The sequence below is a fragment of the Phascolarctos cinereus genome, unplaced genomic scaffold (genome assembly GCF_003287225.1).
Source record: "Phascolarctos cinereus isolate Bilbo 61053 unplaced genomic scaffold, phaCin_HiC Scaffold_726;HRSCAF=1367, whole genome shotgun sequence".
NCBI lineage: Eukaryota > Metazoa > Chordata > Mammalia > Diprotodontia > Phascolarctidae > Phascolarctos > Phascolarctos cinereus.
In genome coordinates, this window is record NW_027556098.1 from 239647433 (window position 1) to 239673074 (window position 25642).

The 25642-nt window shown below is 37.3% G+C and overlaps 1 protein-coding gene across 3 annotated transcripts in view; it reads right to left on the reverse strand.

Annotated features, from left to right (window-relative positions):
- Positions 1-496: 496 nt before the first annotated feature.
- LOC144454428 (uncharacterized) overlaps positions 497-25642 on the reverse strand; it is a 192401-nt gene continuing 167255 nt past the window's right edge. For 2 of the 3 annotated variants that reach the window (XR_013482774.1, XM_078146314.1), the window contains one exon: positions 497-1051. Coding sequence is in view for 1 of the 3 variants with exons in the window: in XM_078146314.1 (XP_078002440.1) it covers positions 793-1051 (259 nt within the window). In the remaining 2 variants the exon portion in view is untranslated. Of the gene's footprint in view, positions 1052-15394; positions 15499-25642 lie in introns of all 3 variants that reach the window. The other variant, XR_013482773.1, reaches the window with a different exon arrangement.

A 25642-nucleotide genomic window follows, 5' to 3' on the forward strand; every position in this document is an offset into this window, starting at 1 on the left:
CAGATGTACACTTAGTCTCAAATCAAGGAGTCCAGCATATACTTCTAAAGCCTCATAAGGTATCTGGGATTTCACATACACACATTTAAAATAAATTTGTTTATTCTGTGCTTTTACAGTTTAATATTTCATGCAGAGCAAAAGTCTATAAATAAGGTTGTTTATCTCTCCAATCTGACACAGTCCCAATCTTACTTCTCTCTCTCTCTCTCTCTCTCTCTCTCTCTCTCTCTCTCTCTCTCTCTCTCTCTCTCTCTCTCTCTCTCTCTCTCTCTCTCTCTCTCTCTCTCTTCACATTCATATCATGACTACACCTTTATTTTTAACACTTTAAAAGAGTTAAAATTGATTTAGACTTACTGACAAGGTCAAATTATTTGACCTAAGGTGATAATAGATGTACTATCCTCAGAAGAAAGAAATAATTGACAGGATAGGGAAATTGCTGACCTAAGTCCAAAACTCATAACCCTCACACAGAACAGCAATGGTCAGGACCCATACAGTATGTTTTAATTTAATGAGTTTCAAGTATTTTACAGACATTAACTCAGCGGCAGCTGGAGACACATTTGACATTATAAAGGACATCTTAATGGCTTTGAAACATTGAAATACACTCCTGGAATAGTAGCAGAGTCTTTTTTCCTGGATATTTTAAAGGAAAGTATAGCTGTTTGGTTTCTGAAATAAATAATCAGTGCTACCCCCCCAGCAGTGTGGAAAGACTGCCAAATTTGGAGTGAGATGACCTGAGTCTGAATGCCAGTTCTGCCATGGTGAGCAACCATGTCACAATGGGAAAGTCCATTCACTTTTCTGGATCTCCTCTGTAAAATAAGAGAACTGGACTCTGAGATCACTTTCAGCTCTAAATCTATGGTTATAGCTGCTTGAGAATATAGACCATATTTTATCTTTCTTCACATTCCCAATATTTAGCATGGTATCTTGCATGTCATTGTTGCTTAGTAAGTGTTTTTTGACGTAATGATGAAGGTGTCTTCTCAAAGTCCCTTGAGACGTACAGAGTAAGTAAGACATGGTAAACCTGAGATTGGAAAGAATAAGAAAAAAAATCATATAACAAAATATCAGGGAATAATGTAGGTACAGGCTAAAATAAATTAATTAATTTACCTACCATTTATTATAACAGAAGCAGGAAAGTGATTCTCGTCCCTTGACAAATAGTAGTATAGATCAACCATAATTCAAAGAGAGGAAATTTCCTCTATTGATGTGAGTTGGCACCTTCTTTGAAATTTATTGTCTTTAAAAGTTGCCTAGATTACTAAGAGGTTAAATGACTTGCTCAGGGTCACATAGCCAGTACGTGTCAGAGTTGGGACTTGAACTCAGGTCTTGATGACTCTAAGGGCAGTTGTCTATCCATTATGCCAGGATGACCCTATATGCCTTATATGTAGCTTTTTTATGGATTTTTCTGGAGAAAAATATTCCTCTTAACATTAGTTTCCTCTTAATTCACCACAAAGTGCTTGATCCCAGCAAAAGGAAAACTCTTCAGACAGCTGAGCTGACATTTGGGCCCATGGAACTACCTTTGCTTTGGGGATGTACCTTTGCTTTGTTTTGTTCTTCCTTTATAATACTATATTCAGTGGACTGATTTTATCCATTTTCTGAACTCTTCTAAATTGGATTTCACAACCACACACCACCAGTCCAAATAGCCAGATTATGAGAGGTTGTCTGCCACTTTAGCTCCTGAGTTTGTTAGGAGTCCTATCCATGCAGGAATCATTAGTTTCACCTGGGCACCAAAAACCAAGGGCTAGAGAGAAATTCATGAGCCAGTTGCCACCACTTTGCTTGCTAGCACAGAATACCTACTTCTAAATCCAGTCTTCAAAATAAATATAATACCTACATAATAAGTGCTATGATAACAAACTGAATTATTACATTTTTGTAATGAAATTTTGCTACAATGAATGCATTGCTAGAAATTAAGCTGTAGCAATGTTAATTTCATGGAATCTCAGAGTAGAAAGAGACACCTCTGAAATCATCTACTGCAACCTACCCTCGAATATCAAATCCAAAGGAGCAGGACAAACACAAGTTATTGATAAAGGCAAGATAGAAATAGGGATTGGACCTATGATTTTGGTGATATCAGTAACTCCTGGATGCACCTTCTCTGCAGCTTATAATCTTAGAGAATTTCCCAGGGTATTGAGAAGTTAAGTGACTTTCCCAGGATCACATAGCTATATGTGTCAGAGGTGAGACTTGAACCCATGTCTGCTAGAATCCAAGACCAACTTGCTTTTCATAGAGTAAAATAATCTCTCAGAAGTAAGATACCAAGAGAAACAGACAGAAAAAGATAAGGCACAGAAGCAAGAAAACCAGGATATAAATAACAAAAGAGTTTGGAAAAGTAAAAATTAAAAACTTGTCATATGACAAAGATGCTAATCTATAGTCATTTTTTTAAGACTGCTAGTAGAGTGAGTGCATCTTGAATGAAATACAACATAGGAAGCCCAAGTCTTGGCACACATCCCCAGTCTGTAATACACAGGAGTAAAACAAAACGGATAGTCTCTCTGCTTTCAGTTATCACATGCCTTGATTTCTCAGGAGAGGGATATATCACTATCTCTAACATTTTTCCCCCTCAGATTCTAGCATCTAAGGTATATTGCTTTTGTTTTAGGAAATTATTCTCTCCAAAGTGGTTTGTGTGGTTAGAATGTATGAAAAAAGAAGAAATATGGGGGAGGTGATTATTACAACAAGAAATACAGAGTTTAGCTACAACTCAATCTCTTCTCTGCCCAACTTTAAAGTATGCTCACAAAATCAAGGTGGGAAGGGACAGGAGAGGGTGTTGTTTTTTAATTTTCTCATTGAATGACTATTATACAGACAAGCAGTGAGGGGAATACTTATTTGTATATGTTGAACAGAATTCACCATAACTCTATCCCCCCAAAATACAGTAGGATCAATCATCTGCATGGATATAGAAATGATTGTAATAGCATAGGACACTCTTTTAATAGTAGTTTGCCTTATAATGGGATTTTAGCTAAATACAGTAATCTCACTTTCATCTTTATTTGGATCTTCTACTTTGAAGATTATCCAAGGCAGACTTGAATTCTCCAACTAGCTTCCCTCTCATGAATGTTAGGGCCACCTCTTCCTACCTACACATATTGCCTAGGCTGTGTTTAGGGAATGATAACTAATTTAACATTATCTTAAGAAAAATACAATTATGAAGGCAAATCTATCCCAAAAGGGCATGATAACTTCTTAAACAAAATAACAACAATTTAGCATCACCCTTTCTTTGGTATTATTCACACCTCTTCTCCCCTGGAGCACAGAAACACATTATACTCTAACGTGAAGACAGCCAGATTTAAAGACACGGATACAAATACAGGCTCTACCACTTCCTAGGTAAGTGGCCATAAGCAGGTAGTATAATGTCTCAGAGTCTTACAAAATAGGAATAATAAGATCTGCAATACCAACCTCTCAAGAATACTGTGAGGAAACCTTAAAGCATAACACAAATATGGGTTATTATTGTTACATTATCTTTTTGCTATATTTCTTAACTTTCTATTTAAATCTTTTTTTCCAATATTCTCCACATCTCCCAATATCTCCACATTCCAGAGAACCATCCTTCTTAACAAAAATTTTAAAAAGGAAGGAGGGAGGAGCAGTTCAGTAAAACTAACCAACACATGAACCCAAGAATCTTACAATACGCAGTGTTCCATATCCATTCCCCAACCCCACCCTCCTGTTTCTGCAAGGAAGAGAAAGAGGTGATTTCTCATGTTTGTTCTTCAGGGCCAAGTGCGATCATTAAAATTATGAGTGTTTAATTCTTCCCATGCCTCTTTGTGTCCTTTATATCTATAATTTTTTTATGGTTCAGTAATATTCCATTACATTCACAATTTCTTTAGTCATCTGCTTTTTTGGGCATCTCCTTTTTCCCGCTGTTGTTATTGTTGCTGCTGCTGTTGTTTTTGCTACAACAAAAAATGTTGTTAAAATATATTGGTGCGGGGGGTGGAGCCAATATGGCAGAGTGAAAGCAGTGACTTGCTTGAGCTCTCCCCCAAACCCCTCCAAATACTCACAAAAAATGGCTCTAAACAAATTCTGAAGCAGCAGAACCCACAAAAAGACAGAGTGAAACAAATTTCCAGCCCCAGACAACCTGGATGGTTGATCAGAAAGGTGTATCATGCCAGGCTGGGAGCTCAGCGCAGCGCAGCGTGGGCACGCAAGCCACAGTGAACCTGGAACAGGACTCAGAGGACTGAATCTTGGGCAGCTGTGGAGGTTTCCAGACTCCTCAATTCACGAATGCCAAAGACAACTTAGACGGTCAGTGGAAAAAGTCTGTTTCTGCAGTGCTAAGACAGGAAGGTGGGGTCTCAGTTCTATTCCCCAAGAGCGTGGCCCAGGGGTGGAGGGTACAGCTGCTTGCCGCGCTTCTGGCCCATAGACTGAGGGGGAATCCAGTGGCTGATCAGAGAGGGATTGCAGTGATCTCTTTGTCAGTGCTGAGGCAGGAATCTCTTGCTTTGCCCACGTGTGGATCTGGGTCACAGTTCTGGGTGGCAGTGCTGGGGTAAGGAGGAACACTGGCATGGTGGAGCTTGTAGTGGTTGTGAAGAGGAACCCCTCCTCACAGTTACAGGATAGAAAGGAGTATTTGTGGTCACAGGCCAGGAAAGGAGTAAACACCTCGCCCCTTATCATACCACCTTGGAAGAACTGAAAATTTACAGGTCCCTACAAGTATCTCTGAAAACAGCTGTACAAACCCCTGAAGCTTGGGACAGTACATTCTCCACATTGGAAGCAGACTCTTACCTTAACAAAGAGTTTAAAACTCAAGTAATTGGCCGGATCATGAGCAAGCAGCACAAAAAGAGTCAGACTATATTATCTTACTTTGGTGAAAAAGAAGATCAAAATATACAACCAGAAGAAGACAACAAAGTCAAAGCTCCTACATCCAAAGCCTCCAAGAAAAATATGAATCAGTCCCAGGCCTTGGAAGAGCTCAAAAGGGATTTTGAGAAGCAAGTAAGGGAAGTAGAGGAAAAACTGGGAAGAGAAATGAGAGTGATGCAAGAAAATCATGAAAAACAAGTCAACAGCTTGCTAAAGGAGACCCAAAAAAATACTGAAGAAAATAACACCTTAAAAAATAGCCTAACCCAAATGGCAAAAGAGGTCCAAAAAGCCAATGAGGAAAAATGCCCTAAAAAGAAAAATTGGCCAAATGGAAAAGGAAGTCCAAAAGATTACTGAAGAAAATACTTCCTTAAAAATTAGAATAGAGCAATTGGAAGACTAGTGACTTTATGAGAAATCAAGACACTGTAAAACAAATCCAAAAGAATGAAAAATTAGAAAACAATGTGAAATATCTCATTGGAAAAACAACTGACCTGGAAAATAGATCCAGGAGAGAGAATTTAAAAATTATTGGACTATCTGAAAGCCATGATAAAAAAAGAGCCTAGACATCATCTTTCAAGAAATTATCAAGGAAAACTGCCCTGATATTTAGAACCAGAGGGCAAAATAGAAATTGAAAGAATCCACAGATCTCCTCCTGAAAGAGATCCCCAAAGGAAAACTCCTAGGAATATTATAGCCAAATTCCAGAGTTCCCAGGTCAAGAAGAAAATATTACAAGCTGCCAGAAGGAAACAATTCAAGTACTGTGGAAACACAATCAGGATACCACAAGATTTAGCAGCTTCTACATTAAAGGTCCACAGGGCATGGAATATAATATTCGGAGGGCAAAGGAGATAGGATTACAACCAAGAATCATCTACCCAGCAAAACTGAGTATAATCTCTCAGGGGAAAAAATGGTCATTCAGTGAAATAGAGGACTTTCAAGCATTCTTGATGAAAAGACCAGAGCTGAATAGAACATTTGACTTTCAAATACAGGACTCAAGTGGAACATGAAGAGGTAAACAGGAAAGAGAAAGATTGAACTGTTTACATTCCTGCATGGAAAGATGATATTTATAACTCATGAGACCTTTGTCAGTATTAGGGTAGTTGGAGGAAAAAAAATTATATGTATGTATGTATAGATAGATAGAGGGCACAGGGTGAGTTGAAGATTAAGGGGTCATATCTGGAGAATAAAATTAAGGGATGAGAGAGGATTATAGAGAAGAAGAAAGGGAGAGGTAGAATGGGGTAAATTATCTCACAAAAAACAACAGAAAAGTCTCTTACAGTGGAGGGGAAACAGGGGAAGGTGAGAGGGAATGAGTGAATCTTATTCTCATAGGATTTGGCTTAAGGACGGAATAACATACACATTCAATTGGGTATGGAAATCTGTCTTACCCTACAGGAAAATAGGGGGAGAAGGGGACAAGAGAGCAGGGGGATGATAGAGAGGAGGGCAGATTGGGAAAGGGGTTAATCAGAAGTAAATACTTCTGAGGAGGGACAGGGTCAAAAGAAAGAATAGAATAAATGGGAGGGCAGGATATGATTAAGGGAAATAGAGTTAGTTTTTCACAACATGTCTACTATGGAAGTGTTTTGTATAACTGCACATGTACAACCTATATTGAGTTGCTCGCCTTTTCAATGAGGGTGGGTAGGGAGAGAGGAAGAGAGAAAATTTGAAACCTAAAGTTTTAAAAACATATGTTTTTAAAAAATGTTTTCCCATGCTAATGGAAACAGAAGTCTATCCTGCCCTACAGGAAAATAGAAGGGGAAGGAGATAAGAGAATGGGGGAGAGATAGAAGAGAGTACTGACTAGGGGAAGGGATATTCAGAATTCATGCCATCTTGGGGTAGGGGGAGGGGGGAGATGGTGTGAAAATTTGGAACTCAAAAACTTGTGGAAGTGAATGTTGAAAACTAAAAATAAATAAATTTATATTTAAAAAAAATATATGTTGCTGCATGTGGAAGCTATCTTTGAACTCCTTGGACTATACACTTAACAATGGGGTCTCTGGATCAAAACCTATAAACACTTTAGTCATCTTAGCATAGTTCCAAATTTATAGCATTGTCTTTATTTGAGTAGCTAAGAGGTTTCTGCTTACAGTCTCTACTTTCTCAGAAGTCCATAATCAATCTTGCCAATAATGATTGGTCCACTTCTGGATGGAAGCACACTTAGCCTCCCACCACTAATGAGCTTCTCTGCTATCTCTTTAGCTTCTAAACTTTACCCTATGTCTTTTCCTAGAGCCATTAACATTTTGATCTTGACCCAAAGAACTTTTCATCTCATCACTCCTTAAAGCAGAAGAACTGTATTTCATTTTGTTTCCTCATTTTAGCATTAGATAAAGATCTGGAAAGGCAGCCAAGGGCTCAGATTATACTGAGTGGAGATTTTTTTTAAAGCATGCCTCGACTCAGAAAGGTAACCCACTTGATATTTTTACTTCAGCTTAATTTATTAAAAAACAATTTACCAATTCCTGCTTCCCTGTTTTAAAAGAAATGAGTTGCTTATAAAGCCCAGCTGGGTCAATTTATTCCTCAATATTCAAACCAAATTTCTTGCCAATTAGGTTCATTTCCAGCACAATTAGGGCCATCCCTAGGCTTGTAATAGACATGCTTTAAGCAAAACAGTAGGTGAGCACCCCTTTTCTATGTCTTACATCAGTGAAGAAAAAAACTATTTTTTTCAAAGGATTCATTTGCCGGTCACAAGGAACATTCTTCATCCCTGGGCCTAATACTATAGGTGTGAACTTATATTTTTGGTGTCAGATAATTGGACAAACACCACTTCATACTGATATTAACTGGAGAAAAACATCCCTCTCATTGTCTCATTAATTAGCAATTAATTGGGAATCAGGCATAATTTTTAAGTCTGAGTTGCACATGCCTTTGGTTTGTCCTATTGTTGGTGAAGTGCAAGTTTAAAAAATGAGCAGGAATTACTCTGCTGTTTTTTTTATTTAGCTGCTCTTTCTTCTTTTATATGGTACAGCAAATATACAGAACCCTATTGCTCACTTACTTACATCTAACGTAGACTCACATGAGGGGAATGGAGTTCAGTGAATACCTCAAAAAAGAATTCAAAGGCACTGAGTTCAGCGAACGGTCAGAACCCTCCTGGGCATGGGCTGAGGGTACCATATTACAAGGAAGCAGTAGATAATTCATCTCTATCATTTCTTAAAGGCCAAAATACTTTTAGCCATGAACTTTTCCCCTTTAGTTAGAAATCCAAGTGTATGTAGACAGAAATTTAATCATATAAGTCCAATTTAACGAAACCACATGCAATGAAATACTCAAGGGGATTATTTGAAGAATGCTACTCCATTCATACAGGGCTTCCCAGGTTTCTCTGAAACTTTCTTTTTTGTTGTTTCTATGGCAAAATAGTGTTCAATTATATTCATATAATTTGATCAGTTATTCCCCAACTAAATGACCATCCCCTTTAATTTTTCAGTTCTTTGCCACTACAAAAAGAGCTGCTATAAATACTTTTGTATATATGAATCCTTTCCCTATTTCTTTAATTTCTTTGGAGTATAGGTCTAATTAGCATGTGTAAATGGCTACAGTGTGCCTACATAACAAACAGAAGGCCCTGCCTTGAGTATATTTTATTAGGCACGTCCTAGGGGCAAGGCACTATGCAAGGTGTTGGATATACAAAGATAAAAATAAAAACTCTGTATTCTCAAGAACCTAAAGATTACTGTATAATATATAGATAAATTTCATAAAAAGATTGAAAAGGAAGTTATGAAATGACTTATAGTCTAATTTGAATATAACATAAACTTTTTGAAGAGAAGTTTTATGAAATAAGGTGAAAAGATACATTAGCCAGGTAGTAGAGGATTTTATATGGTCCACCAGGATGGGGAGTTTGTATTTTAGTCTATAGGCAATAAGGAGCCACTGAATACTTTTTTTAGCAAGGTAATGACATGCTGTACCTTAAGAAGATGACTTTAGCCAATATGTGGAGATGGATTAGAAGAGAGAAATAGTAATTAGGGAGTTATTACGGTAGTCTAGGAGGAAAGCAATAAGGAGCTGAAACAGGGTGATGCCTCTGAGCAAAGAGATAGGGACAGACATAAGAAATTGTTACAATGGTAGAATCAATAAGACTGATAGATGGGGGAGTGAGAGAGGGGAAACAATGAAGGATAATTTAGGTTACATAATTAGGTAATTAAGATGATCTTGGTGCCATCATCAAGAACAAGGAAGTTTGGAGGAAAGATGAGTTTAGTAGCAAGATAATGAGTTCTTTTTATAAGAAGTTGAGCTTGATATGCTGCCTATAAGACATCCAGAGGAAAATATATATCAGGCAGTTCATATTGTACAATTGGAGCTCAAGAGAGATAAATAGATTTGAAAGTCATTTGCACAAAGATGATAATTGAATTGCAAGAATTGATGAACTTGCCATGGAAGAAAGTGTAGATATAGAAGGCAAGAATGTCCAGGCCAAAGCCCTGGGAAGCACCCATTTTTAAAGAGCAGTGGATGGATAATGACCCAGAAAACTGAGTCTGATCTCAGTGCCTAGTACCATACCCCACAAACATTTATTTTTATCACCAGGTTGCTAGAATCACAACTGAACTGGGCCCTTCTTTAGATTTCAACCCATCATTAGTTTTCCTTACCAGCTAAAATTCCCAAACCACAGTTTCTCAAAAGAAAAAAAAACAATATTCTTTACTTCACTCCCCTTCTCTGCTTCCTGATAATAAAACAACTTCTTGGACTTTCAAAGAGAATTTGTTGTAAAGTACATAGGGAAATATTTGAATTTCAAATACAGTAAACATTGATAGGTATAGCCCACATAAACAAAAGTTATTTGGTAATTTTTAAGATTGTAAGGGGGTCCTAAGACCAAAAAGTTTGAGAACCTGAGCTCTACTGGGAAGCCCTAAGGATTGAGTCTAACTATTCCCCACTTGCAAGAATCCTGGCCACATTGTACCCAAAGAAAGTTTTAATAAAAAGAAAAGGAAGCCAACAAATCTTAGGTACTGGATAAATTAGAGTAGCCTAGAAAATGAAATTCAGCAACAAAATTCATTCTCCCAAACCCAGGCCAGAAACATTTCTACTTTTTTCCATTTCATATTCATTAGAATAATGATAAAACAAATACATAACAGTTCAAAATATGCTTTACCCTAGCCTATAACAGCACTCAGAGTTTCCTTTCTTTAGTTAACAGTAAAAATACTTGAAGTGCTTTTGGTATCAATGCTTAATAATAGAAAAAATTTTCACACTCTCACTCTGAAATCCTAGAAAGCAGTGATGATGATGATGATGAGTAATGGTTCAATAAAACAAAATAATTTAACATAGAATATAAATATATAGATAAATTTTGAGAAACATTTAATAATGTGATGATTCCCTGAATGCTTGATATCTGTATCTATGTCTATATCTATATGTATTTCTACATATACATCTATATGTACAGATCCATATATGTGTGTGTGATAAATAACAGATCTATATATAACATATCTACTACAGAACATCAAAATATTTCTATATCATGCATGCAAAACATATGCAACAATATATATAGCATAGATCAAAAAAGTATAAATAATGAGAACTTGATTAATAACATTACCCATATTTAATAATACACACAACATATTGATGTCATTTCTTAGACGTGGGTAATATACTATATGTAACACATGGGTAATGTGTGTAATAGATAGATAGATAGATAGATAGACAGACAGACAGACAGATAGATACTGGCCTGGGAGCACTCTTAAAACAGAGACTTAAGAAAGAATTCTTTATTATTCACTCAAGCATTCCAATTAGAGGCACAGATAGAACTAAGGGTACCAATGAGGTGTGAGTACCAACACTGACATAACTATATGCTGCTGTAATCTCAAAGGATGGGGTTGTATAAAAAGACATAGACCTGGTGGGAGGTAGAGAGATGGCTATACTGGGAATAGTTTTTTGAATTGAGGCTTTTGAAAGATTTTACTCCGCCTTGCAGTTATTTATCTATTGTTGTTCTTGTTTTTGTTGTTATCATTATCATTATTATGAGAATTTATTCAGAATTTCTAACACATCATGAGCACATTATTAATTTAAAGAAAGAATCTTGTGAGTCATTAATTTTCTTCATTTAATTAACATGCCCCTAGTTCTTTATCATATTTTTTTTAATCCCACCTGAAAGGTATAGTTAGTTTGTGAGGTGGCAACAGGCCCAGTTACAGTCATCTGGTCTGGGGGTTTTGTGGACTTAGAATGCCTGCCCTCCTCCAACCTTCATACTCACATACATAGGCACCTTTCAGAATTCTTCTTTTCCCTCAAAGAGTAGTTTGGGTATCAACCTCCTCTAAAAAGCCTTCTCTCATCCCCTCAGCTAGAAGTCTTATCTCTTTCTTCAAATTTTCTAAACAAGTCATTTGTCCAGTTCTCTCTTTTTCCTCCCTACCAAACCCCATATTATATTATACTTCTCCTAGTGCACATTACCCTTACCACCACCACCACCCTCCCTAAGCATAAAATGTTAGCTTCTTGAGGTCATAGACAATGTCTTTTTAAATATTTCTTTGCCCAGCTAACATATTATCTTACATGTAGTAGGGTCAATACCAATTTTTTTTTCACTAGACTAGATTAGACTTAACCACATTGAACAGCACTGGACCAGATTGGACTGGATTTAACCAGATTGGACAAGATTGAACTGGAATGGACCAGATTAAACAAAATGGAACAGTATTAGACTGGGTTGAACTGAATGGACCATATTGTTTTGAATCAGATGGGACCAGATTAAACTGAACCAGATTGAACTGGAATAGATCAGATTGAACCATGTTAGACTGGATATATTGAACCAGATTAAACAAGACTGTACTGGATTAAACTGTACTGAACTGGATTAAATTATATTGGACTGAATATAGTAAATCTGATCATATTTGGATTGGATATATTGAAACAAATTAGACCAAATTGAACTCAATAAAGCTGGACTGAATGAAATTGGACCAGATTAAACCAGATTGGACCAAAAATATTGGATTAAACCAGATTTTACTGGATTGAACCAGAGTGTACTGGATTGAACTAGATTGGACTAGTTTGAACTAACTCACAGGTAATAATGGAAACATGGTAAATAAAGCTCTAGGTAAATTACAAATCCTCAAATTAAATAAAAAATAAACAATCTTACTTAAGAAGTTCAGAACTAAGGGACAAAAACAAAGTATTTTAACTCTCTTCATCATTTGTGAATGCTTTATTTTGTTGTTGATATTTCTTCCTACCCCCACCCCCACCCCCAATCCAGTCCTATGGATTTCATTAATGAAGAGAATTCCTGGCAAAGAAATTCCCTCTACCAAAGCAGATAAGCAACTGTTGTACAATTTATCATTTTGCAAAAATACCTGGGCCACTGATTGGGAGACTAAGAGACTTATGTACCATCAGGTGGGTAAGTATGTGCACTACACAGAGTTAGTATATATCAGAGGGAAGACTTGAATTCTCTCCCATCAAATGCTTCCTGCACACTTTCATCACAATCACAAATGTGTGATTTCCCCACAGATATAAAAAAATCACAGATGTGATTTTTATAATTTAGAGATATGTTAAAGAAGCCTGAGCCGCAGAGAAGATAAACAACTTGTCCATGCTTATAGGGCTAATAATTAAATCTCAGAAGAAGGATTTGAACAGAGGTCTCTGAAATGCTATCTACTAGGTCATGGCTCCTCTTTTCTGATTACTATGCTTTTCCTAAAATACTATTTTCTCAAGTGTAAAATTGTCAATATTTCCCTGTTGCCTATAGACTGGAGCCCAAACCCCTGAATATGGCATTCAAGGTCCTCCATCTAGAGCCATACATGAATTCTCTCACTGCCCATAAAGCGCATTATAGGTACTCCTCCATCTGTGCCTTAGCTTATTCTCCCATCCTACGGGGCAAAAAAAAACTCTCCTCTCTCCTCTCCACAATCTTCACAAAGTCTCCAGATTTATAGAGCAGGCTTCCCTGGGCACACTTCTGTAGGCCTTAGGCAGCAATTCAACTCCTCAGGCTACTGAAAGACTGCCTGTGACCCATCTGCTAGTGTCATTGTGTGTCAGATGCCCATAGAAATGAAGGATGAGATGTTTTTCTTAGCTTCCATTTTCTTTTGGCAACGTCGACCAAAAGCCATGCCTGCACATGCTGTGTGCTTAGTGGCTTGAAAACTCACATGCTAAGCTCTTTCATCTTTTGGAATGACTGCAGTTTAGCCCATGGCTGAGTCTTGGCTAAATGTCCCAACCCCTCTTTTTTTTTTTTTAATTCTTCATGCAGTGTTGGCTTAAAGCATTGCTGGGTGTCTTAGATCAAGCTTCAGAAGCCACTTGAAACAAATTTACTCAATGATTTCTCCATTGGGTTTTATTTATTTATATTTTTTAAACCAATATCCAAGGATATGCCTTAAACAAATTCACGACCCAAAGTGATCCAGGGCTAAAAAAAAAATACAATATAGATTAAAAGAAACAAACAAACCTAATATCCAGCTACAGGGGTGGGGAGCCTGCAGCCTCCACGCCACATGTGTCCCTCTAGGTCCTCAAGTACAGCCCTTTGACTGAATCTAAACCACACAAATCTACATAATAAAGGTATTTGTTCTGTAAAACTTGGACTTAGTCGAAAGGCCACACTCAAGGACCTAGAGGGACACATATGGCCTAGAGGCCGCAGGTTCCCCACCCCTGCTACTAAAATGAGTGTCCAAGTAAGCAATCTAATGAAGATTTCTGGATTTTATCCTACTTCTGATTCAGATCAGAATTATTCAGTCGTACGACATTTTGTGACTCCATTTGGGGTTTTCTTAGGAAAGGTATTGGAATGGTTTGCCATTTCCTTCTCTAGCTCATTTTACATATGAGAAAATGGAAGCAAATAGGGTTAAGTGACTTGCCCAGGGTCACAAAGCTAGGAAGTGTATGAGGCCAGATGTGAACTCAGGAAGATGAGTCTTCCTGACTTCAGACCCAGCATTCTCTCCACTGAGCCACGTAGCTGCTCTCACAAATCAAAATCGTGACCACTATTTTAAAATCATACTTTGGGGATGGAAGGAGGGTAGAGATATCAAGTTCTCCTTTCCCAAGTTCCTTTGCCTGGCATGTCGTTGCTGTTGTTGTTGAGTCATCTCAGTTGTACCCTACTCTTTATGACCCATTTGGGATTTCAGGCATTTAATAAATATTTGTTCCTTTCCCATATGAACAACTTGGGAGAATAAAGTGTATCTTCCCTCCCAAATGTGATGGCTGAGAGTGGTATGTTAACTGGGAAAAACTAAAGAAGGCAAGAGAGAGGAGGGACCTGTGTGAAGAAAACAGGGGAATGAAAGAATGACACTGGATTTTTTTTTTGCTTCATTTTTCAAAGGGGAAATGGCATTAAAAGATGGGAATACTAGAATCTATTTCTGGCTTTACATGAGAAATAAAAAAAAATGAAGCATATCTTCAGGCCTCAATTTCCTCACTGTAAAATAAAATGGCTCAATAAGTTGTTGTATATGATTATGATGGAATATTACTGTTCAATAAGGAATGATGAGCTCAGTGATTTTAGAAAAACGTGGAAAGACTTGCGTGAAATAATGAAGGGCAGAATGAGCAGAACCAAGAGAATACTGTATACAGTTTGAGGGACAGCTAGGTGGCACAGTGAAGCCAGCCCTCCAGCCCTAGAGTCAGGAGGACCTGAGTTCAAATCCGACCTCAGACATATAATACTCACTAGCTGTGTGACAATGGGTAAGTCACTTAACCTCAACTGCCTCACCAAAAAAAAAAACTATCTGGAGGGAATAAGTTATTTTGAATATTATAAATACCCAAATTAACTAAAATAGACATATGAAGAAAGATACTATCTGCATCCAGAGAAAGAACTTATAAATAGAAGTATGCATACAGTAATTTTAAATAAAATAGATACCTATTTGGGTCTAATGGTAGCCACCTCTAGGGTAAGGGGTGGATAAAAAAAAGAAATTTACACAATAATTTGAAAGGAATAGCAAGTTGTGCATACTAGATTTGCAGTTTCATGTACAATCATCTTTTTTATTATACCATTTTATGGAAATGCTTATTTTATTCCATAAATTTAAAATAAATTTTAAAAAAATAAAAATCTTGACTCATCTTTTCCAAAAAAAAAAAAACAAAAATGAAATGGTCAGACTAGCTGATCTCTAAGATCCTGTCTAGATTGAAAATTCTGATTCTTTAAGCTGTCACTACTCACTGCTGCCATCAGCACTGTCCTTCCCCCAAGTCTGAAGATGATCCAATCCATTGTTTCTGATCTTTTGTGGTTGGTGAAATCAAATAATGAAATCTGTCAGAATTCTATCAAAAATAAGAGCAAAGGGCTCTGATTGAAAATTGAAGGGTTCTCATGAATAAAGCACATGATCAGTAAAGTACATAGACTTGGAGAGTCATTTGACTAAGAGGATTCCATTCAACAATTTACTAAAGTTCTACTTTGTACAAGTTGCTGTGCTAGATCATGAGGATACAAACACACATACGCAAAAATAAATGAGTGAATGAATGAATGAATGAATGAATGAATAAATAAATAAACCAATGGTCATTTCTGTAATCCAATATTTCTTTCCTTGGAAATTCACTTTTATGAAGACCAAAGTCATGCACACACACAACACACACACATAAACATCCCCAAGTTTATTATTCTGTAGAGTTTAATTCAATTTATTACACTTACTGGGGTAAAACACCATTTTAGATTCTGGGGAAAGATACAAATACATGCAATACATGAATTTTGTAGTCTAGTAAAAATGCGTATATTGTATAAGGAGTTTATACTTTATGAAGGACTGTGACCTGGAATCCTAAAATTCTAGAGCCAGAAAGAAATGTAAAGCCAATCTAACCCAACCATCTCAATGTAGGTTAAAAAACTGTCTTGATAATTAAGTGCCCTTGGTCACCAAGCAAGTTAACAGCAAAGTGGGGATAGTAACCCAAAACCCTTGATCTCTAGCCCATTGCTCTCACCACTACCCCACCCCACAGTAAGGGATGCTTTTCCAGATCCACTCTAACCCATCTACACTAGTTCCCTCTATCCTAGTCCAAATCAACACTGAGATTCAATGAAAAGTTCCCTGGATTTAGAATATGAATGCCTAAGTTCAAAAGCCAGGTCTTTCACTTACTACCTGTATGATCATAGGCAAGTCACTAGGCCTCAGTTTCCTTACCCGAAAAATGAGGCATGGGACTTGATGGTCCCTAAAGTATCTGGAAGAGTGCAACTCTAAAACTATGACCCTGTGAAAATCCCTAATGTTACTTTTGACCAGATCCATATTGCTGAGGATCCTTCATGCTTTGCAGAAACAGTGAGAAAGGTGGGCTTCAGGGGTCCCCTATCAACTGGGCAATTACTGCAATGACCTGATAGTCAACAGTATTGTCCCTGATAAGCAACAGGTATCAAGGAACCAGGGTCCAGATCAGATGTAGTAAAATTCAGATCCCAAGAATATAAAATTATCCTTCTGCTGAAATGGGCAGAAGCCATGTGGAGATTCCATCACACCATTCTATGATGAGCAAATTGTGCTCCATGTGCTCCACTCATATAAATATCAGATGATATATTTTTTTCTCTTCCAAGTACAGTTTATGCTATGTCTAAACCAGAGTTATGTCTTCAAGGGCTTTGCTGAGTTTAAGTAATGGCACAAGAAATCATTTTTCCTCTCCTTATCATAATTATAATTATTGAAGCCCACTAGTAACTGTATTTGCATTAATTATTCTGCAAAATGGTCTTCAGTCCTAAACATTCCCTTTCCATTTCTTCATAGAAGATGGCAGAGTAATGGCAAAGTAGAAATAGGTTGAACTATAATAACAATAAAAATGTTATTTTACTACCTATAAAGCTAAATTGCCCATTGACACTCTAAATATAAGGTTTGTATCCACCAAATTAACATATTTCTAGACAGAGTGAACTATATTAATACTGATACTCTAACTATAAAGTAACAGCCACTACATTATTCTCTAGAGTTGTACAATAGCATATTTTTTTTGTTGTTAGTCTAGCTTTTGTTGAGGTAGACTTCAAGGACCACTCACTTTGGAGGCTAAAGCAATTGCTGTTCATAAGCCAATGAAATTCCTTTCATGTAGTGCAAACCTGAGTTTGGAGAACATCTTAAAATTTTACAAGTGATTGAACTTAAAAAAGTTATTCCTTCATCATCAAAATGTTTGATTTTTGCCTTAAGAAAGGAAATTTATTTCATGATACACTTTATAAATTTTAGAAATTCAATATTTGTCATTAGGTCTGTGGAATTATGTCCTTGATTCTGTGATCTCATTAATGTTGTGCTATAAATCTCAGCCTATCCATACCTTCAGAACCTGTGCAACTCTTTTCCATATCCTCCTATAAATCCTGTATAGAAGTTTCACCAAATGTGCTAGTGGCCTTCCTCTAGATCTCTTGATATAGTACGGGTTCAGCATAGGACATGTCCTCAATATCTGACTAGCCCACTTCCTTTTCTGATCATACATCTCTTTAATGACATATTTTCCTGTACTTCTTGTGCACAATTCATCATAAGCACAACAGCCCATTTTTCTGCCATTATGCTTCTTTTATTTGCAATTTGAGTAACCTATAATTTTTATTCTTCAGGGACTACAGTATTCACAATGCAAAACAGTATATAACATTACCAGCAGAATACTGATATTTAAAAAGATGGATTTTTGTTTCAGGAAGAAGTTTGGGGTCACTGAAGGCATAGGAATAAGAAATGGACCTATTATTTCTCTTATATAAGGAAATTCCTGTTGAGAAACCTCCCTCTACCAATGCAAGTTGGTGCTGTCTCTGAGGCCTATTGTCTTAGTTGCCTACAACATTGCAAGTTTAAGTGACTTGCCTAGGGTTACCCAGGAAATATGTGCCAGCAGAACTTGAACCTAGTTCTTCCTGGCTCTGTGCATGATCCAACCCTTCTGGAGAACAATTTAGAACTATGCACAAAAAGCTATAAAATTGTGCATACCCTTTGATCTAGCAATACCACTGCTAGGTCTGTATCCCAAACAGATTGTAAAAAAGGGAATAAGACTCACATGTACAAAAGTATTTATAGCAGCTCTTTTTGTGGTAGCAAAGAACTGGAAATTGAGGGGATGCTTATCAATTGGGGAATGGCTGAACAAGTTATGGACATGAATGTAATGGAATACTATTGTTCCATAAGAAATGACGAGCAAGTAGATTTCAGAAAAACTTGGAACACCTTACATGAACTGCAGCAGAGTAAAGTGAGCAGGACCAGGAGAACATTGTGCACAGTAATAATAACATTGTGTGATGATCAACTTTGATAGATGTGGCTCTTTTCAGTAATGCAATGTTGTAAGATAATTCCAAAAAACTCATGATGGAAAATACTAAGCAGAGAAAGAACTATGGAGTCTGAATGCATATCAAAGCATACTATTTTCTCCTTTTTGTTGTTGCTGGTTTTTCTTTCTTTAGGTTTTTCCTTCTTGTTCTGATTCTTCTTTCACAATATGACTAATATGGAAATATGTTTAATGTGATTGCACATATATAATCTGCTTGCCATCTTGGGGAGTAGGGAGGGGAAAGAGGGAAGGAGAAAAAAACTTTGGAACTCAAAATCTTATAAAAGTATATGCTGAAAACTTCCTTTACATGTAACTGGGGAAAAAATAAAATACTATTAAAAGAAAAAAATGATGCTGAGATAAATTATTCTCACAACAATATGTAGTACGGATTGGAACAGGGAGATTAGAGATGAGAAAATCATTTAGGCATGTTGACAAAGTAATCTAGGTGTGAAATGATAAGAGCCTGGACAAGCTCCCATTTTCTAAATTATAAATCCCTGCCCTAAAGATTCTCTTTTTGAAAGAACAGAGGTCTAGCCACACTTAGCCAATCAGTGAATGTGATCAGTTAAAGCGATCCCATGGCTTTGGTCTTTACTTAGTATGTGGAGGAGCAAAACAGACAGGAGAAGCTAGTAAGATTCCTGTACAGGAAGCACAACTCAAGTGATTATTGATTGTAACTCTAAATTTAAGAGAGCCTCTAGCTTGCAATTCAGGGAAGTGACGCTTGCTCCAATAACTTCACCTTCTATATTTCTGACATGTTTGCTGATTGCCAGCTTCAAGGTGGGCTACTCAAGAACCTTGCAACTAGTGTATTTGGGAATCCTTTTTCAAGAGGCTAATAGAAGCACTGTACATTGGTCACAATTATTTCTATAGGCCAATAATGTATCCAAAATGAATGTCTCAAAAGCTAATCAAAAATGTAAGAGGTTGCTACCTCTTGATTTTTTTAATCAACTGAATTTGCCCACTCTTCTGTACAGTCAAAGAATTGCTATACATACAAGGAGGCACAATAGAATTTTGTACCAGGTGCACAGAATTATGCCTTTTCTTCCTGATTTCACTTGGGAGAGCAAATACCTTTCGTAGGAGCTTTCTCACGAAAATCTCAATGTGTGCATTTATGATGCATGGGGGCTAAAATATTTATTGGTAAAGGCAAAAGAATTTGCAAGTGTGGGCTTTTCCCCCATTCACTTTCATATTTGGAAACATTGAATTTCATATTTCCTTTAAAATTCATTCTTGAGTTGGCCTAAACCAAGATTAGAAATGTTCAGGTAGAAAAGTGACTCATGAAAAGGCTATGAAAACTGGACTGGTAGCAACATCTAGACTGCAATTCTGGCTCTAAGGTCACCAGGGCTTGAAAGTGGAGTCTGGGACTTCACTCCCTGTACCTCAAACTGAGAAGTTCAAAGACTAAGACCCCAAGCCCGTTTCTCAGGGCCACAAACTCTAAGGAGAAGGAGAAAAGGGCCCTTCCTTCACCCAGCTTAGCTCATTATGCCCATGCTGAGAGTGAATAAGACCTTTGCCTCTGGACACCACCAGAGCAATTGTGCCTCTATGAAACACATTTAACAATTCAGCCAATTCCTGCTATTCAGCTAATGAAAAAAGGCTGCTCCTACCCATAGTAGGGGGAACAGAGAATGTTTTCTCTCAGAAACAGGTTCTTGACATCTTTCACATGGGTGCCTCCATCTTAGGTGACCTAGGCATACATGAAAGTCCTCTAATAAATAAAATCTAGGCACTGAGGATACCTTAATTTGATTCAGCTAAGGGAAACTGTTGCCAGAGTTGCCCACTGTGAGCTACCAGAACCTGCAGCCTTGAGACAGATTTGTTTTGTGAAGTTTGGATTCAGTCAAGGGCCACACTTGAGGACCTCAAGGCCACAGGTTCCCCACCCCTGAACTAAGACATCAGAGATGGTTCCCAGAGTTCCTTCTGGCTATTTTATATTGAAACAATCAGAAAGTAATATCAACAGTCTGAGTCTTTAGTCCCTTGGACCAACTAAATCTCAAAACCATATCTTTTTTTTTTAATACCTCAAAAAAATATATTTTAAGGAAAAGCTAGCCTAACTTTCATCAGGGCAAAGGTTAAGATATTGCTCCTATCATACATACTCTACCCTTTGGTGGTAAGTTCCCTAGGGTCTTCTAGAGGACTTTCTACCACTAAGATGACTTTTGGGCTGTTATTGTTAAAACCTGACACTTGATATTGAAGAAGCCTAATATAGGCAGCACTAAAGGAAGAAAAGAAAAACTAAAACAGAAAAGTGGCAAAAAAAAAAATGATGAAATAGCTCCCTGAAAGAGTGACTGAATTTGGGACAGTCCCAAGAAGGATCAAGTCCTAGGTCTAAATGAGCAGATCCATGTTGTAGGTGATGCTAAATTTTTGCACTTCATAGTATGTTCTCAATGTAAAAAGGTAACCATAAGTAGCAGCAGCATCAGAAACATCAGGGTTGCAGCACAAGTGATGACACTTCTTACATAGTCATCATCCTCATCAGAGTTCAAGGAGAATTGCCAAATACCACTAACCAGTTACTGTTCTCTAGTCCATCAACCAGGACCTTTTCTTTCCTAGGAGCCCCATGCAAGTGAGGGAAATACAAAATCTTTACTCCATGAGAAACCTATAAGGAACTGCTCCCCTTTTTTGGGGAAGGAAGGCAGTAGTTATATACTTTCATTATCCCTTTGCTACCTGAGAAGTAAACTGCTCCCAACAATGCCACCTCTTAATCCTCCAAAGCCTCACCAGGAAGGATTTGTACAATGATCACTGGGTAAAATTGGAAGAGCTAATCAGTTTTACCTTACAATAAACAATGAGCTGAAGTGAGTGTGCTTTTTGTCACTGCTGTCCACTGCTGCTGGGGTCCACATCTGTGCCTGCTGCCCCCAAGCTAGCCAGGATCTGGAGTTCCTTATGCCCATTTTGTACTCAGGTGATCAAGAAGTGATATCACCAATCTGAGCCTCTAGTCCCTTAAACTCATCAACTCTCAAAGATAGTCTCGATACATTTTAAGGAAAAACTAACCTGCATGAGAGGAGTTAGGATATTGCTCCTACCACATATGATAATAACTGACATTTATATAGTTCTTTTAGGTTTGCAAAATCCTCTATATACATTATCTACAGACATGGGTATCTTGAGGGCCCAGCCAGCTAGGAATTGCCTTCAAAGAGACTTTCCCTTCCCCAAACCTAGCTATTCCCATGGGCTGGAGTCTCATCAGAACAGTCTATGGAGAGCCCTCCATCTCCATTGCCCTGGAGCTGCATATCCAATTCCAACTGGATATTGACCAATCCACCATTCCCATTATACCTTCAGAAGTAGTCCTACTCCCCTCACATACTTAGGACCACTATACCACTATTCACTTCCCAACAGTTATCAGTCAGAGATATGACTGCTCAAACTGCTTGGATGAGGAGGGAGTTACCATTACAATCTTTCTGATAAAATGGATCACTGAGCCACACCATCTATCCACACCATAAGTTTTTGGAAGTGATTGTTGATAAGTAATTACAACAAAATCCAAGGTGAATAGAGAAAGAAAGTCCAGAGAGTTGTGTTGTAGTAGTTTGTTATGAGTTAAACAACAAGGGATAAATCTTGACCAAGAGCTCTCTTAACTTATTGTATTTAAATGATCTGTGGGCACATGCCTAACCATGCCTGACCTAGCCCCGGATCTCACTCAGACACTGTCCTTATTGATCTCCTTTTGCCCCTGCCAGTAATTAGGGGCATTTAACACCCAGTAAGAAAACAATCTTTGGAGAAAAGAGCACCATCCAAGATATAGTCACTGAGGGTAACTCAAATCAAGGGTATGTTAAGCCAAAGTTCAAGGAAGAAACATATCCAAAGGGCTACTGGACAAAAGTAGAATGGAATGCATATCCACAGTGCAAAGTCAGGGTTAGAACTGGGATTAAGGGAGTAAGTGAGAGAAGATATCAGGTAAGAAATTATGAACAGAGTGGTAGTATGCTAGTAGAGTGCCAATGGGACCTGGTCCATCATTTATGCCTGTAAGCCAACCCATTCCAAGTTTCCATAAGGTTTATATCCCTTGGGGCATACTCAGTAAGCATTCCAGTCAAGCAAATGGAAGTTTGGGGTGGATTGGCTTCCAGGTGTGTGTGTGTGTGTGTGTGTGTGTGTGTGTGTGTGTGTGTGTGTGTGTGTGTGTGTTGATGGATAGGTCTCTCTAGGATGTACTACATTTCTTAATAGCAAAATGACATTTTGTCTCAGACAACTTCATTACCCATAGGACCTAATATTTATGATAGTAGCATTTAGTGAACAGAGAAACCCTCCTCCTCATTACACTGTATTGACATGGATAAAGACCCAAATATAAAGCAACAGTCAGACCAAAGTGGCAGCAGATGGATGCAGATAAATATAAAGGAGATATATTGATATTGCCTATTTGCAGGGACATGCACATTTGCAAATAGGTGCCGATGAATATTATAAACCTTCCTGCCCCATCTCAGATATAAAATTGATGTGGGAGTGGGGTAGGGAGAGGGAAGAGAGAGGTGGGATTTATGGGAAAGGATGAGACAGTGTGGTTAGGCTGACAATGCTTGTTCCTGGATCAGCTAGAACAATTAGGGCATTTTATGTGGAATGGACAGAGTAGGAACTAGGTCAGGGATTCAAGATGAGTAATTCAAAAGACTGGCAATAAAAGCTTCCCTCAGCTAGTCTACTAGATGATAAGCTTCTTGAAGTCAGTATTTAGGCTACATGCATAGATAATAATACATAGTAATTGTTTGATGAATGAATGAATAAATGGCCAAGGCATAAAGGAGCACTTAAAGACAATTGCTACTCACACTGCAAAAGGTTCTTAGCAGCTTAGTTTTTCAAACTTGAATGGAAACCCAGATAGAATATCTTAGTTTTATCAAAGTCAAGAAAACAGGGAAGACAGTGGTAACTTTGGCTAAGAAAACTAGTCCTCCTCCAACCAGAGTCCCTTAGTATTGATGTCTAAGGAGAAAGCCAGTTCTTCTAGCCAATGGTGATCTTGTCTGGGGTATTTAGGCCTCTATGCAGGTGTGGAAGGGTCAACTCCTTAGACAGATTATATGATTTTATTAAAATGACTGCTTTCCTCTGCAGTCCCTAAGTGGAGACCTGGAGTCCTCAAATTCTGTTACTAAGCATGGTAAACAACAATAAGAATCACTCTCTATGATTGGGTTCCTCAGTTTCCCTCCCAAGTCCTGTCCCCTTGATGATGAATATTTACCTAACACTTGGCTTCCTTCCTTACCATGTCATCCCTCCCAATAGAGTATGAGGTTTGGAAGATCTGTGCTCTGCTCCCACCTATGACACAATTACTGGTTGTGTGACCTTAGGCAAATCACTTACCCCTTCTGCTTCTCAGTTTCCTCATTTGTAAAATAAGCATGGAATACCCATAGTATTTACCTCTTAGGGTTCTTGTGGTGCTCAAATTAGATAATGTACATAAAAATGCTTTAAAAACACTAAAATACATAAATGTGAGTCATAAATACATTAAATATAATATATGCATATATAATATATTCTCTTATATACAAATATATGTTACATATATTATATTTAAATATAATATATCATAGGTTGTATTTTGTATTATAGGAATATATTAGAATAATATAATATGTTCATATATCAGAATCATCAGAATAAAAAAAATTTACAAATTTTGTTCTTCTTAATTCCATCTTAAAATGGGCATAATAAAACTGATGAGAAAATAGAAACTAGATAGCATTTGGATGGGTCTCTTCTGTCCATTGGAAAATAGATATATGGCATAATAAATAGAGTATTGGACTTGAAGATAAGATCACATAGGTTCAAATCTTACCACTGCCATTTTCTTACTTAACCTGGCTGAGATTCAGGTTCCTTGTTGGTATCATCAGTCAGTCAATAAGTTTACTATCAATAAGGCACCATGCTAAGCACTGAGAATAGAAAGAAAGGGCCTTACATAGCCTAGATTTTCCTCTGTATTTGTCTTCCTCTTTCCTCCCAGAGATCCATCCCTTATAACAAAGAATTAGAAGAAAGAGGGGAAGAAGAGAAAATAAGTTTCACAGAATCAATTAATAGAGCCAAAAGAACTTGTCATTATATTCCACGTTCCACACCTGTGGACCCTTTCCCAACCTCTATAAAGGAATCAGACAAAATAAGATGTCTTCTCATATCTCTTCTTTCCAGCTATGTTTGCTCTTTATAACTTCACAATATTCTGCTTGTATTATTTCATTTTCTTTCTATTGTTATACTCATTATGTATATTATTTCCCTGGATCTGCTTATTTTACTCTTCATCAGTCTATGTAAGTTTTTTATGCTTTTCTGTACATTTTCATCTTTTCTTATAGCACAGTAATATTCCATTAAATTCATGTACCAAAAAAAGTTTAGCCATTCTCCCAAATAATGGATATCTACTTTGTTTCCAAGCATTTGTTATCACAAAAAATCCTGCTGTAAATATTTTGGGAGATGTGGGAACTTTCTTCTTATAAACAGTATATTTGGAGAATAAAACCAGTAATGGAATCTCTGGGTCAAAGAATATTGATATTTTAGTCATTTTGTTTAGCTAAAGGAAGGAAGCTAGGAAAGTAGGGCTTATGTCTATTTTTAATGCAGTCTCTTCAATTTAGACCATCTATTTTCTTGTTTATTAAAATAGCCTCCTAATTGATCTACTTTCCCCTAATCCGGAGGTGTGTAAAGGTGCCTAACCCACCACCTAATTGTATACACTGCTGTGAGGAGTAACCAATTTAAAATATAATTGAGAAATATTTAACAAAATAAATAAAAATTCAATAGAACATAATGTTAATACATGGTTTTCTAAGTCAGTATGCACTCACAAGGATCCTTATATACTTCCCATTTCTAGTCTGACACCAGCGATCTGGCCTAGCTTCTTGCCAGTGTATCCCCTTGCATCTGC